Source organism: Orbicella franksi, chromosome 3 (assembly GCF_964199315.1).
Source record: "Orbicella franksi chromosome 3, jaOrbFran1.1, whole genome shotgun sequence".
In the NCBI taxonomy this organism is placed as follows: domain Eukaryota; kingdom Metazoa; phylum Cnidaria; class Anthozoa; order Scleractinia; family Merulinidae; genus Orbicella; species Orbicella franksi.
In genome coordinates this window covers 23,212,675-23,227,500 of record NC_138147.1, presented here as the reverse complement: position 1 = coordinate 23,227,500, position 14,826 = coordinate 23,212,675, and the positions used below count along the sequence as shown (strand labels likewise).

The 14,826-nt window shown below is 38.4% G+C and overlaps 2 protein-coding genes and 1 pseudogene across 2 annotated transcripts in view; 2 read left to right on the top strand and 1 right to left on the bottom strand.

Annotated features, from left to right (window-relative positions):
- The window catches only part of LOC145481692 (uncharacterized), a 4,887-nt pseudogene extending 4,515 nt beyond the window's left edge, over positions 1-372 (top strand).
- LOC145482659 (uncharacterized) overlaps positions 1-14,826 on the bottom strand; it is a 183,942-nt gene that overhangs the window by 68,610 nt on the left and 100,506 nt on the right. The gene's annotated exons all lie outside the window — the stretch shown is intronic.
- Positions 503-14,826, top strand: part of LOC145481691 (forkhead-associated domain-containing protein 1-like) — a 31,194-nt gene continuing 16,870 nt past the window's right edge. The window contains exons 1-15 of the mRNA XM_081460211.1: positions 503-711; positions 4,161-4,326; positions 4,563-4,822; positions 5,128-5,242; positions 5,439-5,491; positions 5,902-6,047; positions 6,970-7,168; positions 7,389-7,670; positions 8,165-8,242; positions 9,655-9,759; positions 10,307-10,414; positions 10,954-11,124; positions 11,986-12,054; positions 14,033-14,131; positions 14,434-14,524. Of these exons, the coding sequence (XP_081316337.1) occupies positions 613-711; positions 4,161-4,326; positions 4,563-4,822; positions 5,128-5,242; positions 5,439-5,491; positions 5,902-6,047; positions 6,970-7,168; positions 7,389-7,670; positions 8,165-8,242; positions 9,655-9,759; positions 10,307-10,414; positions 10,954-11,124; positions 11,986-12,054; positions 14,033-14,131; positions 14,434-14,524 (2,041 nt within the window). The 5' untranslated portion in view covers positions 503-612. The remainder of the gene's footprint in view (positions 712-4,160; positions 4,327-4,562; positions 4,823-5,127; positions 5,243-5,438; positions 5,492-5,901; positions 6,048-6,969; positions 7,169-7,388; positions 7,671-8,164; positions 8,243-9,654; positions 9,760-10,306; positions 10,415-10,953; positions 11,125-11,985; positions 12,055-14,032; positions 14,132-14,433; positions 14,525-14,826) is intronic.

Sequence of the window (14,826 nt, the reverse complement as noted above, 5' to 3'; positions counted from 1 at the left end):
GCCGAAATATAGTACACCTTCAAAAAATCATTCTACGTTGTGTCGGTTTCTGCTTTTGTATTCTTCATATGCAGACTTTACTATAATATGTAAAACAATGAAGTAACCCCCTCTATGTTGGGTCAAATTTATGGCGACCCCCCCCCCTTTTGGGGTGGGTAAAATATTAATGACCCTCCCCTCAATTCTTCTGGTCCACCCCCTTTCTAAATACTGAATGCTACCTAAAGAAAATAAACAGAGCTAGAACAGGACGAATAAAGACAAAGCAAGCGATGTCGAGCGATTTCGCGCTCAAGTGCTTCCCATGTATTTCGACGCAGAAGCCTCTTTACTATTTGAAGACTTCTGACAATACCGCTCCCCAAGCTTATACAGACTGTCAGAATCCATTTTTTTCCCGAAATTTCCATTCCACTCAATTCAGTTCCAAACTTTTCGGAATTTTGATTGGATTTGAAAGCCACGTCACCATAGCAACTGCTGAACGCGAACAGGTTCGGCCATATTGGAATTCCAGCGGGAAGGATCGAATGTTTATGATCGTTCTGAACGGAATTATTTTCCAAGCAGAAATAACAGATTAGTTGTAATGACATAATCATTTCATCAATGAAAGCGTGTCTACGTTCAAGAGATGGAAGTTGTGTTCATCAACTCCGGCAACCGCTTACAACTATCGGTTGTGAAGGCAGTGATGTTATCATTCAGGTACGTAACCAGTGTAACGTAAAATACTTATTTTTCCTGGCGAGAATAGAGTGATTTAGATTTGCGAAGAAAACTTGAGGCATTCGTTTTACTTTAGCTGTTCATTCAATGTGTTCGAGCGGTGTCTTGATGCGCAAAGATTCAGTTAACTAAAACTTCCTAGTTTAACTTGATTATTTAGCGTTAACAGAAAAAAAAAAAAAAGCTAATTTGTACGATATCGGGTAACTCTGAATTCTGCTATACTAAGATAGTTCTGCACTTAAGCTTATGTGATAACTTTTAGGTTTGAAAAGCTTTTGCTCGGTCTGCAGTTTTCATATTGTCTGATCATGAAAGCTTTTCTTTCATTGCGAGCGTTCCAGAATCCGCGTTACCCAGACACAATAGAATTCGAAGTTTAATGGTCAATACGTTAATTAAAGGTATAGTAGTTTCTCAAAGTGCTCTTCACAGAAGATCAAAACATTCTGTTAGAGTGTTCATGAGAGAAATATGTCGTTCTGATTTCTGTTTTGTCGTTAAATCTTAGTCAAAGTTTGTACTTGTACACATTAAATTACTTGAAGATCTTTGGGCTTGGATTAACAGTCTCGACGTTTTCAAGGTTGCGTTTTGTTTGTGTAGGGAATAAATAAACTTATAAAATTCAAGTAAAGATGATTGGAATTTGTGGTCTTTGGAAAAATCTATCAATGTTTAGATCAAATTGAATGAGAAAAAATATGATTACTTGCTAATAATATATGTACACTATAAGAATAAAATTAATAGGCTGTTTACAACCTCAGACTATACATTATTGATTACTTAGGCTTGTGGTGTGCTGATCATCAGCAGCAATTGGAAATTGATCAAACACTGTAACTGAGTTGACAGCAGATTATGCTTGATACTTAATCAGTTACAGCAGGAAACGAAAAACTTATTGTTTATCATTTTAACTCTTTATGTCTATTTGAATATATAAACAGAACAAATGCTGGAAAAAATCAGATGGCGCGAGCGGGATTTGAACCCACAACACCGCATTTGTATCACATTTGAATACCACTCGGGGCTTCTGAGTTTTCAAGCATTTGTTTTGTTTATATATGTAGAAATATTTTGGCTTGTACAATTTTACAAGAGAAGCTCCTACTTCTAAGGAAATCATGTGGAATACTTATCAGCAGACTTCAATAATTATAATCCATGATTGATTGGTTGGGATATTCCGATTATTTATGGTTTATGACTGAGTGCAAAACAGGAGTGCAACATTAGCAGATCACAATGTGCCTGAAGATCCCATTCCCAAAATAATAACTTTTTCCATGTGTGAATAAAGTTGTTTTTGAAAGAACACCTGACGGTCACAATCAATGCTTGTAATACCATTTCTAAAAGTCTATATCACTTTGATATAATTATTCATGGATTCATTCATTTATTACAGATTCACTTGAACCACTAAATTACAAACAGATGAACCTTGTTGTGCTTTAAGGAGCTTTACTAAGGAGCTTACATTGGTTGCCAGTTCATTTTAGGATTATTTTCAAAATATTGTTGTTAACTTACAAAGCTCTGAATGGACTGGCCCCTGATTACATTAGAGACCTACTGCGATTTAACATTTCTGGTTGGACACTAAGATCTTCAAACAACAGGTTGCTTGGTGAGCCTAGAGCAAATCTTAAAACGTATGGTGAAAGGGCTTTTTCCGTGATGGCACCAAGGCTCTGGAGTAAACTACCCCTCCAGATCAGACTTTCATCATCAGAGGCAGTTTTTAAGGCTAATCTTAAGACTTATCTTTTTAAGCGTGCATTTGATTTGTAGTTTTTACTTTTTATTTGTAGCCTAATTGTATTATATAGCGTATTTAATTCTTAGGATTTTAACTTTTAGGATTTAGGATTTTAGGTTTTTAAAGAATTAGGATTTTAATTTTAAAGTATTGTAAAGCGCCATGGACAATTAGTGGAAAATGGCGCTATATAAATGTATATTTATTTATTTATTTAGCTACGTGTAACTAAAACCTACTAACCACTTTAATATAATACCTTGTGGTGAAGGCAATGGTTTAATCCCAAGCTTATATTATTTAATAATTATGGACACTTTGAATATTTTTTTTTTTTTCTTAACCTGGTGTGGTTGTAATAAAAGTGGAAAACCAGAAAAAATTATGGAGACCTTGTCGACATGAGGACTTTCTTTGTTCCCTATGGTTTTGGCATTTCAAGAGTTTAACTGGATATTACAACACTTATGAGGTCCTGTTATGAAGGTTATGCAGTATGTCACTGTCTGAAATATTCCAAACTTTTCATATGCTAAAAAAAAGAAGGTCCACACATTGTTGTTGGAATTTCAACACGAGTATTGTTGTTTGTCTTCATTCAACCTATTACCCAGAGTCTTTCAGCGGCCAGCAAATGTCAAGCTTGTGCAGTATAGAATGAATCAGCCTCCATGGCCAATGTTTCAACAGGGAGTGGCATGTTAGACTTTTACTCTCATGGGCCTCACTTGTTGCTACATCTTTGCATGGGAAAATTTGTAATTGTAGTAAATATCATGAATTAAACCCTGCATTAGGTTTTGATTAATGTGAGTATCTTGTTAACAGCATGGCCATGGGCCAAGCGTGGTTCTTGCTCTGCATGGTGTTTATCTTATTTTTTTTAGTTTTGTTGGTGACCAGACCCAAACTTTCTCTCGGCCAAATTTTGAATCACGCAACCTGTGATGTTTATTTGCCAAAAGCTGTTGAAACATTAATACATGGACATTGTTACAGATATTGTTTTCTTTATTGTGTGTAAAATAGATTTTCTTTTGGTTGTATCAAAGCGTTGGATTCGAAGGGAATAATAAGTAGACTAAAAATAGGTATTTTGTCAGCCGTGGAATGCGTTGACGTTGCAGCTTTCACTTTCGCTACGGGACAAATAAGATCGTGTTTACTTTGCAAGTTTATTTTGCCACAAGCGACGGTCATTAATTTATTTGCAATTTTGCGACTATTTCTTTTGGGTTTAGGCAAATGAAGTAAATTCTTTGGCCGTTTTATCGCAGCGAGTTAAGAGATCTGAAGGAAAATTAAATATTTGCTGAGGTAAACAGGAGCTTGCCAGAACTTGCAGCATTTATGTCAATGCTAGGGGGAAAAACACAACCGTTCTAAAATTTCATAGCCATGGATAGCGTAAACCTCAGATTGTGTGACTTGCGTGACTACTTTGCTTGTCCATTACACTTAGTGCAAACAAATTAAATTTTGACTTTTAAGGAAGAAAGCTGTTCATTAATAGCGTTACTAATAGCGCGACACTTGTTTTTTTCGTATCATGGGCGTGTCCTGAGCGAACTTCCAGACTAAGACCATTACGTCATCATGAATAGATTTCTCAAAGCGCGGTTATAAGATCTAACTGATCTTCTTGTTGTTATTGCAGTGCTCAAATATAGAGCGTCAACATGCTGTTATTGAATATAATGAGTCAGAAGGTTGCTTTGTAGTTCAAGATCTCAACTCTGCACATGGAACTTATGTTAATGAATGCCGTGTACAAAATGCTGCTGTGAGACTTGCTTCTGGAGATGTCATTCGATTTGGATATGGTATCCTTTAATTATTTATTGTTGTAGGAGGCATCCTTTGGACTAAAGGTCCATGGATTAGTGCACTGTTGGTTGGGTGCAAGGTTTGCTGTGACAAAACAGTCCTTTAATTGTACCTTATAGAGAATGTCTTAAGATGTAACTCTATATGTTATACTGTTAATATGTAATTTACCTCATTTAAATACTACATAAAGTTGTACAGTGTACTCCTTAACATGTTTGTGATAAAACAGGAAATACAGGATTTGAATTTCTTGTTGACTCCTCATCCCCAATGCATTACCCCTCATTGTCATTTTCAAAGCCATGGGAGTCATACAGGCTGCGTGTGTTATCCTCACAGTCAGCAGGAGTAACCTCCCTCCCTTACATTACCACTACCACTCCCACTAGCAGTGAAGGCATGTCACTGTACCCAAGCTCTCAAGCAGTAAGTCTACCTGGCACTTGGGGACCTTCCATGACAGAGTTACGAGGAACTTCTGATCCCAAGGTAATAACTGTCATCTGTCTTATTGCAAAACATACAATTTAACTCAAATTGATTCAGTCATCAATAATTAAAGCACATTCAAATAGAACAGATTAGATAATGTTAAAGTCTCATTCATCAGTCTCAACAGTCTTATGTCTGATTTGGGATGAAGATGATGAGTGACTGAATGACTATAATGCCAGTGGTACACTTTTAAGGGTGGGGGAAGAGCCTCTTGGAAATAGAGAGAAGAACTTATTTCAAAATCATAGATAAACCAAAACACAAAATGTTTATTGATTTATTTATAATTTATTTGACAGACTAGTGTCATGCCCCACCCACCGCTGAGGTCACGACCAACAAGTGCTGGTTCCACAAAGGCACGCCCCAGCTCTGCTGGTAGAGAGAGGTCAGCTGTCCCCCCTGTGAGCAGAGGTAAGTATATAAGGACAGCTAATCAAGTGGAAAAAATAGCATACATCCAATGAATATTTCAAGACTTTCTCATTCCAGGTGGTATTTTGTTTTTATTGATGTGCCTATATGAACAATAATGGTGTTGATGAGACAACCAGGTAAATAGCCAGTGCAAAAATTCCAGTGAAGTTACTGACATCTGTTTGTCTCTCAGGTGGATGGGTCAATGGTCCAATACAGACAGGAGAACAAACTGCGCAGGAATTGGTAAGTTGCTGTTGTGTACAAGCTGCATAGAAAATGGAGCATGGGTTGAAAATAATAAATTATTTCAATTAATTAATAATTTGTTCAACTATAATTAAAAATGGTTTTCCCAACAAAAAACCACATTAATCTCAACTAAGATGTTTGAGCCTAACAGAACATTGCCTAACAGTTACAAACCACTTCAATTCCTATAAAGTCCTAACCAAAATCTTTTACTCCAAAAAGTCTCTGCAAAAGTTCAACCTCCCTGTGACTATAATAATCATACTTGACTGTCCCCCCACCCCCTAGCTGTGTAGGTTAAGGAACAAGCTTGTGAATGACACCATTATATTGGGGAGTAAAAGGGGGGAGGAGGTAATTGTTGTTTTGTGAAAAGTTTTATTAATTTAATTCACTTCTACCAGGAGGAACGTCTGTTACGAATGGGCGATGAACTCAGCCGACTGGCCTCATATGAAGCAGAGTGTCACAGAAAAGATGGAGTCATTGCAGCTCTGAGAGATGAGGTTGTTGATCTCAAGGGAGCTCTTCAATCGAGTGGTGGTTTCAGGTATAGTTAAGTTGCTGAGGTTTCATGTATAGCAGTTACTGCTGCCATCTACACATAAGTTAATATAATTACTGTGGTTAATTGTGTGCATGTGCTGTCCGGTTCTCAAAACGCTTATGCTACTTTGATTTAGAATAAAGCAGTGGGACTTCCCACACCCTGTTATAGCTTGGTTCTGAAATCTACATACCATTGCTACTGGTGTAGGCGCATTTGATCATATTCACATGTTAATTTGCGCCTTAGAAATATTAAATATTATTATTATTATTTATTATTGTTGACCTTAAAAAATGGACTTTATTTCATGCTGTTCAGTTCTCAAAACTCTTAGGCTGCTTCAGAAATAAAACACTGATAGGACTTTTGATACCCTGTTGTTCAGCCCCGGGGGGGGGGGGGGGGAAGACTACCATATAAAAAGGACGGGGGTGCTCATTGTACCTTTTAGAGGTTAAATAAAGTGGTTGTGGTACCTCTTCAGCCTCAAAAGGTCCACAGCAGGAGCTTTTGCAGCACTTTTTACAGTATTGAGTTGAAAAAATATGATGTCCAGGGGATAATGTGTTGTTTTAGAATTGGTACCTCTTAGGGGTGGAAAAAATTTCAAGCCACACTCACTTGGTACCTTTTAGGGGTTCTTTTCAAAATTTCCGACAAGCACCCCCGTCCTTTTAATATAGGAGTCCCCCCTGGGTGTACAGCTTGCCTCTAAAATCTGTACTAGTGTTCCAGACCTTGGCTTTTAAGGTATGCCCTTTACTTTGTGCATTTCATCAAATACAGTCACTTTAATTTGCTCCTTTTTTCTCACTTAGCCTTGCCCATTTTACAGCCTGCTTGACTCCAAATGTTAAAACATGTGTGCGTCAGATGTTGCTATTAATGACTTTTCCATTAATTTTTGACTTTTTTCCCCTAGGCCTGGAGGTGAGGACTCAGCATTTTCAAACTCAAGTATTATTCTACAGCTTCGTGAGCAAGTTTCACAGTTACAAGGGATTCTACAAGAGAAGGAGGAAAGTGAAAAGACAGCAGCACAAAAGTTAGCCATGTATCAAAATCAACTTCATGCCAAGAACAATGAAGTGTCCACCCTGAAGGACCAGTTACAGGCTCAGGTTTGTTTAGCAGCAAAGAGCTTCTGGGTAGCTTATGTAGTGTGTGTACGTCTACCATATTTCTCAGGGCCTCTATATTGTTCTGTGTTATCAGAATCAATAATATAAATTTTTCAAAAAATTATTTCAGCTATTACAACACAGGAAAAAAGTTACTTACAATTAATATCTTGTATCTCTAAGTAATCATGCAATGAACAAAGCAATGTTTTCGTTTTAGCCTAAAGCTACTACTTGGGTTAAAACAGACCCAAACGCCACCACAAACAAGATTGCTTCCTTACGCACTGAAATAGCTGAGAAAGAGCGAAGAATAGCTCAGTTAACCAATGACAATGAAAAACTCAACAAACAGAAGATGCAGTCCACGACTTTACTAAATGGATTACAGAGAGAAAATTCAGCCAAGGATGCACTGGTTCACCAGGCCAAGACTGAGATTGAAAAACTTAAAAAAGAGCTGCGTGAAAAAGATTCAACGATCTCTACAATGTCAACGAAGGTGAGAAGAAACTGAACAACGACTTTGTTGATGCTAATAGATACAAGGCTGCTGTATACTTACCGTCAACACAGTGACAGCATGGAAAGAGGGTATATTTTCTCAAAAGCGTTCCTGTCGTTTGTGGTAGCATTTACACCTCATTTACTCAACAAGTCGACCTTTCTAGGGGCGAGGCGTGCCTCCGGGGTTATATAACTCGCATCCTATTTCAGTCTTTGATACCCTTTGCAACCCCTATGTAGGATATTTTGAAAGTTTACAGTTATGAGTGTTGGGCATCAGTGCTGCACGCCAGCATTCTTCACACGTTTTAATTGTCAGACAGTCGTTTATTTAAATGAGTTGTTGTTATTCAGATGTTTTATATCTGTTGCGCTGAGTAATAAAAGTCTAATAAAGTCAGTGACTGTTATAAGGTATTAAACTTTTGTTGCCCAAATTTTCTGCATATTTTCCCAGTGAAGATTTTCTTCTTTTAAATTTGTTTTCAGTTGGGACGACAGAAAGCCGCTAAAGATGCAGAAAAAGAAGTACAAAAACTACAACAGGAGCTGTATGCAACAACAGGAGTAAGAATGTCACCCTTTTCTGAACGAAGTGCTGTTTTTGCCACTACAACCACATGTACAACCACATACTGCCCTAACTAACTAAGGAATTGCAATTAGCGTTATGTGATGAGATAGTCCTAGTGACTAGAGAGGGTCACCAGATCAATCTTTGCCTTCGTCCGAGTTGAACTGACGTACTTTTAATTAGTATTTAGCATTTGATGTCTAGAAATTTCTTCAAAATACCAAAGCATTAGTCTCTTAGTTGCCGCACATTGTCGGTTTCCTGCGTACAAGCGGAACATTTCTGTTGTACCATCTGATGTTTTCGGTAAACTTAAATGTGTCTGTATGTAGACACCACTTGATTGCGGTGATTTCATTGCCACGATCGGAAAGTAAACTAAAGAGTAACTTCTGTTGAAATCTTGCTGCGGGTTAATATTTGTAATTAGAAGGCTTGTTAAGTTGTTGACTTACTGTAATGGATTCATCTTTGCTGCTTTTGTGTTGTTAATATGCTGATGTTTTGAAAACAGATTTTGACTAATGACCTTTTAGGAATGTCAACATAGTGAAATAGTTTTGTGTCCCTTAGTTTCCTAGTTTTTTTCTCAGTCATGGTTTACAGTTGGTGGAGTTAGTTTTAATCGATCGAAATGACGTCGAATATCGTTTATGATTTTTAATAAGCGATGACTCGATTTCTCTTCCGTGAGTGGTTTCTACCAGTTACGCTAGCCAGAATCTGGCGTTAGCTAAAATAAGATTTGACAAGTTTTCTTTCATGTCCATTAATGTCCAAGATTCCTGTCAAAATTGATTCGTATTCCACTTGAAAGCGTGTAAATTGTCTTGTAATTACACGAAGTCAGTAGAAATATATCATGCCATGCAGTTCACGAAGTTTTTTGAAACTACTGATTGGAAGTTATAAGAACAGAAATATCAGTTTGAAGCGTGGCTTATGGACAGGAGCTAAAAAAAATAGAAGGTTAGAAGAAAAGGATGTATAAACGTCCTCGTAGTGAGTCAAATGTTCGCTTGTCATTTACGGTACTTATTCATTCATGGAGCTAAATACCTGTTAATAATGTTTTATGTTTTCGTGACAACAGTTAAACCTTACGTACGATTTCATCAGTAAATTCATAAAAGAAAAACTTTCAAGATTCGGTCTAGAACATGCGGCGTTAAATTCTGTTCAATGTTTATTGTGTACAGTCACCTGAGCAACAAGCCAAGCATGTTAATAGATAGTGCATGGAGAGCTTCAGAAATGTAGTGGAAATGTGGAGCTCTGTATATACGTTAGTTATGAAGCGATGAGGTCTTGTGTGATATTGGTCACCAGTGTTTTGGAGCACGTGCCTGTAATAGTCGTTCAGTGTGAAATAGCTATTTTGACATTCGAGGGTTTTCTTTGTTAGAAACTTCAGAGCACGGAGAAGCAGTTAAAGGAAAGAATTAAAACCATTGCTGACCTGGAGCATGAGTTAGAGAAAATGAGAGGTCATCTTAGTGAGGGACGGCAGGTTGGTTGCTATGGAAACTTAACACCCTTTTCCAATTTGTTGGTCAATTGACATGAAATTGAAGTCATACGAAATGCACCCAGCCAGACGTGATCATATTCATTGTAGTAGCATACGGCTTGTTTTATCCTTTGTGAGAAATGCTAGAAATGCTAGTATTGAGGTGTCTCTGATCTGCAACATTGAAAAAGACCAAGGGAAAAATTACCGCCGTGAACTCTTTCAACAAGCAAGTTTATTGTCGTCGTTATTTCATTACCTAGTATGTTCTACACCCTCGGCAGCTTGCCGAAAAATTGTCTTCTTGTTCTCTTCAGTATTCTATAACTCCTTAGAGGATAATAAAATAAAGTTCTCAAGTTCACAAACTGAAAAACCTGTTAAAATACTTACTTTTGCCTGGATTTGGCGGACGGCAAACAAAGTGCGCGAGATTTTCGTCATTTCTTCCAGTCGTTTCTTACATTCAGCCAATGGTTTTTTCGGTCTGTAGCACTTACTGAACCGTCACTGCATTTTTCTTAAACTCGTTTCTTTTATTTCGCAGAGTGATAAAGCGACTCAACAAGAGTTAGACCACGCTAAAGCGCAGTGTCTTGACGCACAAAGAGCTGAGAAACTGCTGAAGGTTGACTTCCATCAGATGGAGAAAAGAGTAAGTTAAATACTCGGCGGCAATGATACTCGCTATCCGGGTGGAGAACCAAGTGAGCCAAGGAAAGAAACAACTGGCGCCTTGGTTTTCCTAACAATCACAGAACGTGTAGCTGGCTACTTGGCCAACAGCTAAGTTCTCCTCGATAATAAAGATCTACGTAGTTTTCTTTGTGTCAGTAAAAACTAATAATGAACATAGTAGCTGAAACTACAATCCCAGACGTATTAGACTGTTACCACCTAGACAGTTAAAATTACTTGTAGATGTTTATCGCCCCTCCCTCCCCCAGTTCAATGTTGCTCTTGTGTAAAGAAGGTAAATTGCAGGTTCTCTGAATTAACGGTGACTGATGGGGGTTACAAATGTTGCTGCCGTCTTGTTAGCTGAAAGTGCTGACTACTGGCGTGAGATATTCGCTTTTCTCAGCAAGGTCTGTCCAAGATTCTAGCATGATACAGGAAAAACTAAGTAAGGAAGACAGATTGGTCGTAAAGCGCGACCTCTCGGCTTAACAGATGTCGTACACTGTTTTCTAGTTTGATCGCTTCCGGCGGAAGTTAATAGAATACACATTCAGTGGAGGTGTTCCAAGCACAGTGGATCATGAACTGGAGGATGATGAACTTCTTGATCACGTGAGACAGTTGGCTCATGACAAGCTGTCACTTGTGGAGGAAATCCAACAGTACGCCAGCTCAGAGAGCGAGGTCAGCACACACATCAGCCGATATAACGCCTGTTCTTGTTAGCGTCCGTAACAAATTTTTGAAATAATTAGCGCTACCTCAATCAGATTTCATCTTTCAATTACGTTATTTCAGCTACAGTTATTTCCAAAAAAGGCTTCTAGTGTCAACTGATAGTTGCCTTGGCACAGTAGCTGGCTGCTTGGTTGAAGAGGGACGCAAATAATAGCGAGTGACAAACTAGCAAACCCCTGCAGGCCTTCCTTTGTTATACTCGCCGCTATTCGCGCTGCTCCCTAACTAACCTAAGGCCTGAAACATATTATTTTATAAGTTTAAAATACACTGACGCTCAAATTAATTTTTATTGTTAAACTTGATCTTCATTTCGCACGAAACGGTTCGTGTATGGAAGGATTCTGCGCGCTAAAATATTCGAACCAAAACAACAACAACAGAAAAAAAAACAGAAAGAAAAAGATTAGCGGATTTACTGGAAGGGACGTAGCGAGCCTATAGGCCTGTAGGCCCGGGTCTACAATTTTTCACCCTACCCGTCCTGAAATGGCGTTTTAGAAGTTTCAGTAAAAAGCATTTCCCGGGGAGCATGCTCCCGGACCCCCCAAGAAGTTCGGACCTTCGGCGCTCGATATAAGCCTTCAGCGTGATAACGACTCATTTTAAAAACAGGCCTACAACTATTCAAAAACCTCGCTACGCCCCTTACACTACGAGTGTAATTAAAGATAAATTTGCCTGTTCTTTGACAATCACAGTGAAGTAATTTTCCTATTCATATGATAATAGTGTGTTTTATGATTGTGCAGTTTGATGTTTTCCAGAAAACAAATTTATTGGTTTTTCCAACTTATTGTTGCTTAGAAAGAAGCTAAGGATAAGGATTTGAGAGATTCAACCAGCGAGCTACGAAAACATCTGGACGGCATGGCGGTAAGACTGGTGATAAGACCGTCCTTAGTATTTGATCCAAATCAGACTGGTTAGACGAAAACTTCGTTAAACCGCGGACTCTCGCGTAAAGGCAAAGTATCCCTTCCAATCCCCGCGCGATTATTTGACTAATAATATACATGAAAAAAATTGCTCGGTTCTGACTGGCTGAGAGCAGTGCAGTTCAAGTGTAACACCAGTGCAAAATGTGTAACAAGGTTCTCCCTTGTTTTCAGTACAACAGGTAAAAGAACATTTTAAACCGGTAAAGCAATCAGATGGCTTTAGATGTCAAATGAAATCAAACAGTTTTAAGTGTTTTATTCTTTGTCTTAATTCTCTTGCCCTAAAGTCACAGAAAAATAGGCAAAAGCCACTTCCGGGGTATCCTCGCTATGCTTACATGAATTGTCACTACAAAATCTGCGGTCGTCTCTCAAAACCAAACGAAATTGCTGCATATTCATTTTCATTCACGTTCTGGAAGGGTTTTATTGTCAAGGATTCTCTCAAAACGTCGTCTGAAAAATAGATTTTAAACACTTTTGATCTGAATGTGGAGCATTTCGTGACGAAGATGAAGTTTTCGATCACCACACTTGAATGTTGGTCAATTTAGCAACACCAGTTTTCTAAAGCCGATAGTTAGGTGGGAAGTTCATGGAACTGATTTCCCACATCTTTTAACTTCTAAAATTACTTTACCTGTAACTGTTTCCATTCGTGACTTCTTACCATTGCTGACGGAGAGATATGAGAAGGAATTGTGGCAGAAAGCCCGCCAAAAATTCGTGGATCTTGCCACGAAGTTCGAAAGCCACAGATAGAACTTACAAACCATAGCCTGTGCAGTTTATCTTTTAATCTGTTTATTTATTCTGTTACAAGGATAAAATACCAATTACGTCGGTGAAACAACTATATTTTTTTCTTTTACCTGTTGAATTTTTAAGAATTCCAAGGGATTTTAGGCGGTAATGAGTGGTGCTACAGGCGGTAAATTTTACCGGTTACCGCCTGAAAAGGAGAACACCGTGTCACACCAGTGCAATAAGTGTAACACAAGTGCAAATTACACATCGTAATTCTGGATTGTGATTGGCTGAAAGACAATAGGAAATTTTCTAAGCAAATGATATCACGTAAAATGATGACGAATATTTTTGTGCGGAAACTTTGAAAAACGTTTTCTCGAATGAGAAAAAAATGCCTTTAAGAAAGATCTTCCGTCACTTCCTCCACGCGAATTTTTTCATGTTTATATTATTAATAAGTAATCATACGGTTTTTCTCTTTCAATTTGGAATTAATTTGCACTTGTGAGTTTTTCAAAAAGCTGAAATTGCACTCGCCGAAGCGGCTCGTGCAACTTCAGCTTTTTGAAAAACTCACTCGTGCAAATTAATTCCAAATTGAACTCGAAACCGTATGATCACCTATACAAAACACAATTCCGCACCAAAAGAGGGAAACGTTTATGTTTTTTGAGTAACTGTAGCGGACTGTATTCAACTGTTTTACGTCAGAGAGACACCTAATTTAGCCTGCGAACGCAGACGTATTTCCGGCTGTAGCTCGTCCCCGCCGAAAAATAACGTCTGCGAACCCGAGCCAGGAAACGATTTCTGTGACGTAATGACTTTTGTTTCTCCTTGGCCAATCAGATTCCATGATAAAATGAAACAGCGAATACCTCGCGCAGTAGTTCTGGGGCTACTTGAGCTAAACTGTGATTGGCTTAAAATTCCTACGTCAGAGAAATCGTTTCCTGGCTCGGGTTTGCAGACGTTATTTTTCGGCGGAGACAAGCGACAGCCGGAAATACGTCTGCGTTCGCAGGCTGCACCTAATTATGCAGTGCTGATTGTGATGTACTTTTTCATACATACATACATATACACGCATACATCCTTATTTAAACTCGGATTTTTGAGTAGTGTCTCCGCCGACTCTTATTATTTGTGGCATCTCTCCTTAGAAACGGTTGTGGAAATCTGGTCGCACATGTAGTTCTCTGGAAGAAGAACTGACGCTAGTCGAGGAACTTACAACTCACGATTCTCTTGCTTGGATAAAGGTACAATCATCTTCACATCGGTAGCTGAAACAACTGTGATACAAACGTTTTCCCATGGAACGTCAAGTTCATTTGTAGTATTGCTGTCTTGGATTCCGCTTTATTCCACAATACGTGGTACAATTATCTAGCATTAACTCTGATTAATTAGGTCAAGATAAACGTAATAAAGATAATGCAATGAAACCAAAGTAAAATATAATAAAAATACTGGGATCAGAGAAAGTGTGTTAAGCAATGAGCTTGCTGATGATTTAGAATGATAGTCTTAGCTTAACTGGATCCTCGCATTTTTCATGCAGGACTTTGTTTGTAAAATGTTGTCGAACGAGGCTGCCTGGCAGCAGAAGGCAGAAGAAGCTCTGAAACACGCAGCAGATGACTCAGATTCGGGTGAGTGTATCTTCTAACACGACAGTGTTTCGTTAGTAGGATAACGAGTGCTTGGTACAGTCGGGAAACCCTCGTCACCTATCCGAACAGCTTCCGAATATTATTGGCCAATCAGGAATCGTTGGCTAAAAGCATGCTAGATCTCCAAACATAGATTTTACATCCGTAAATGTCACGGTGTCTTTAGGTTGTGTTTTTACATGACGTTACGGCGGCGGCCGCCAATCGATAGTTCATTATTTCTTCATAACAGCGAAATTTCTCTCCTTTTGGCAAATGGGTTATATTCTCATACAAACACT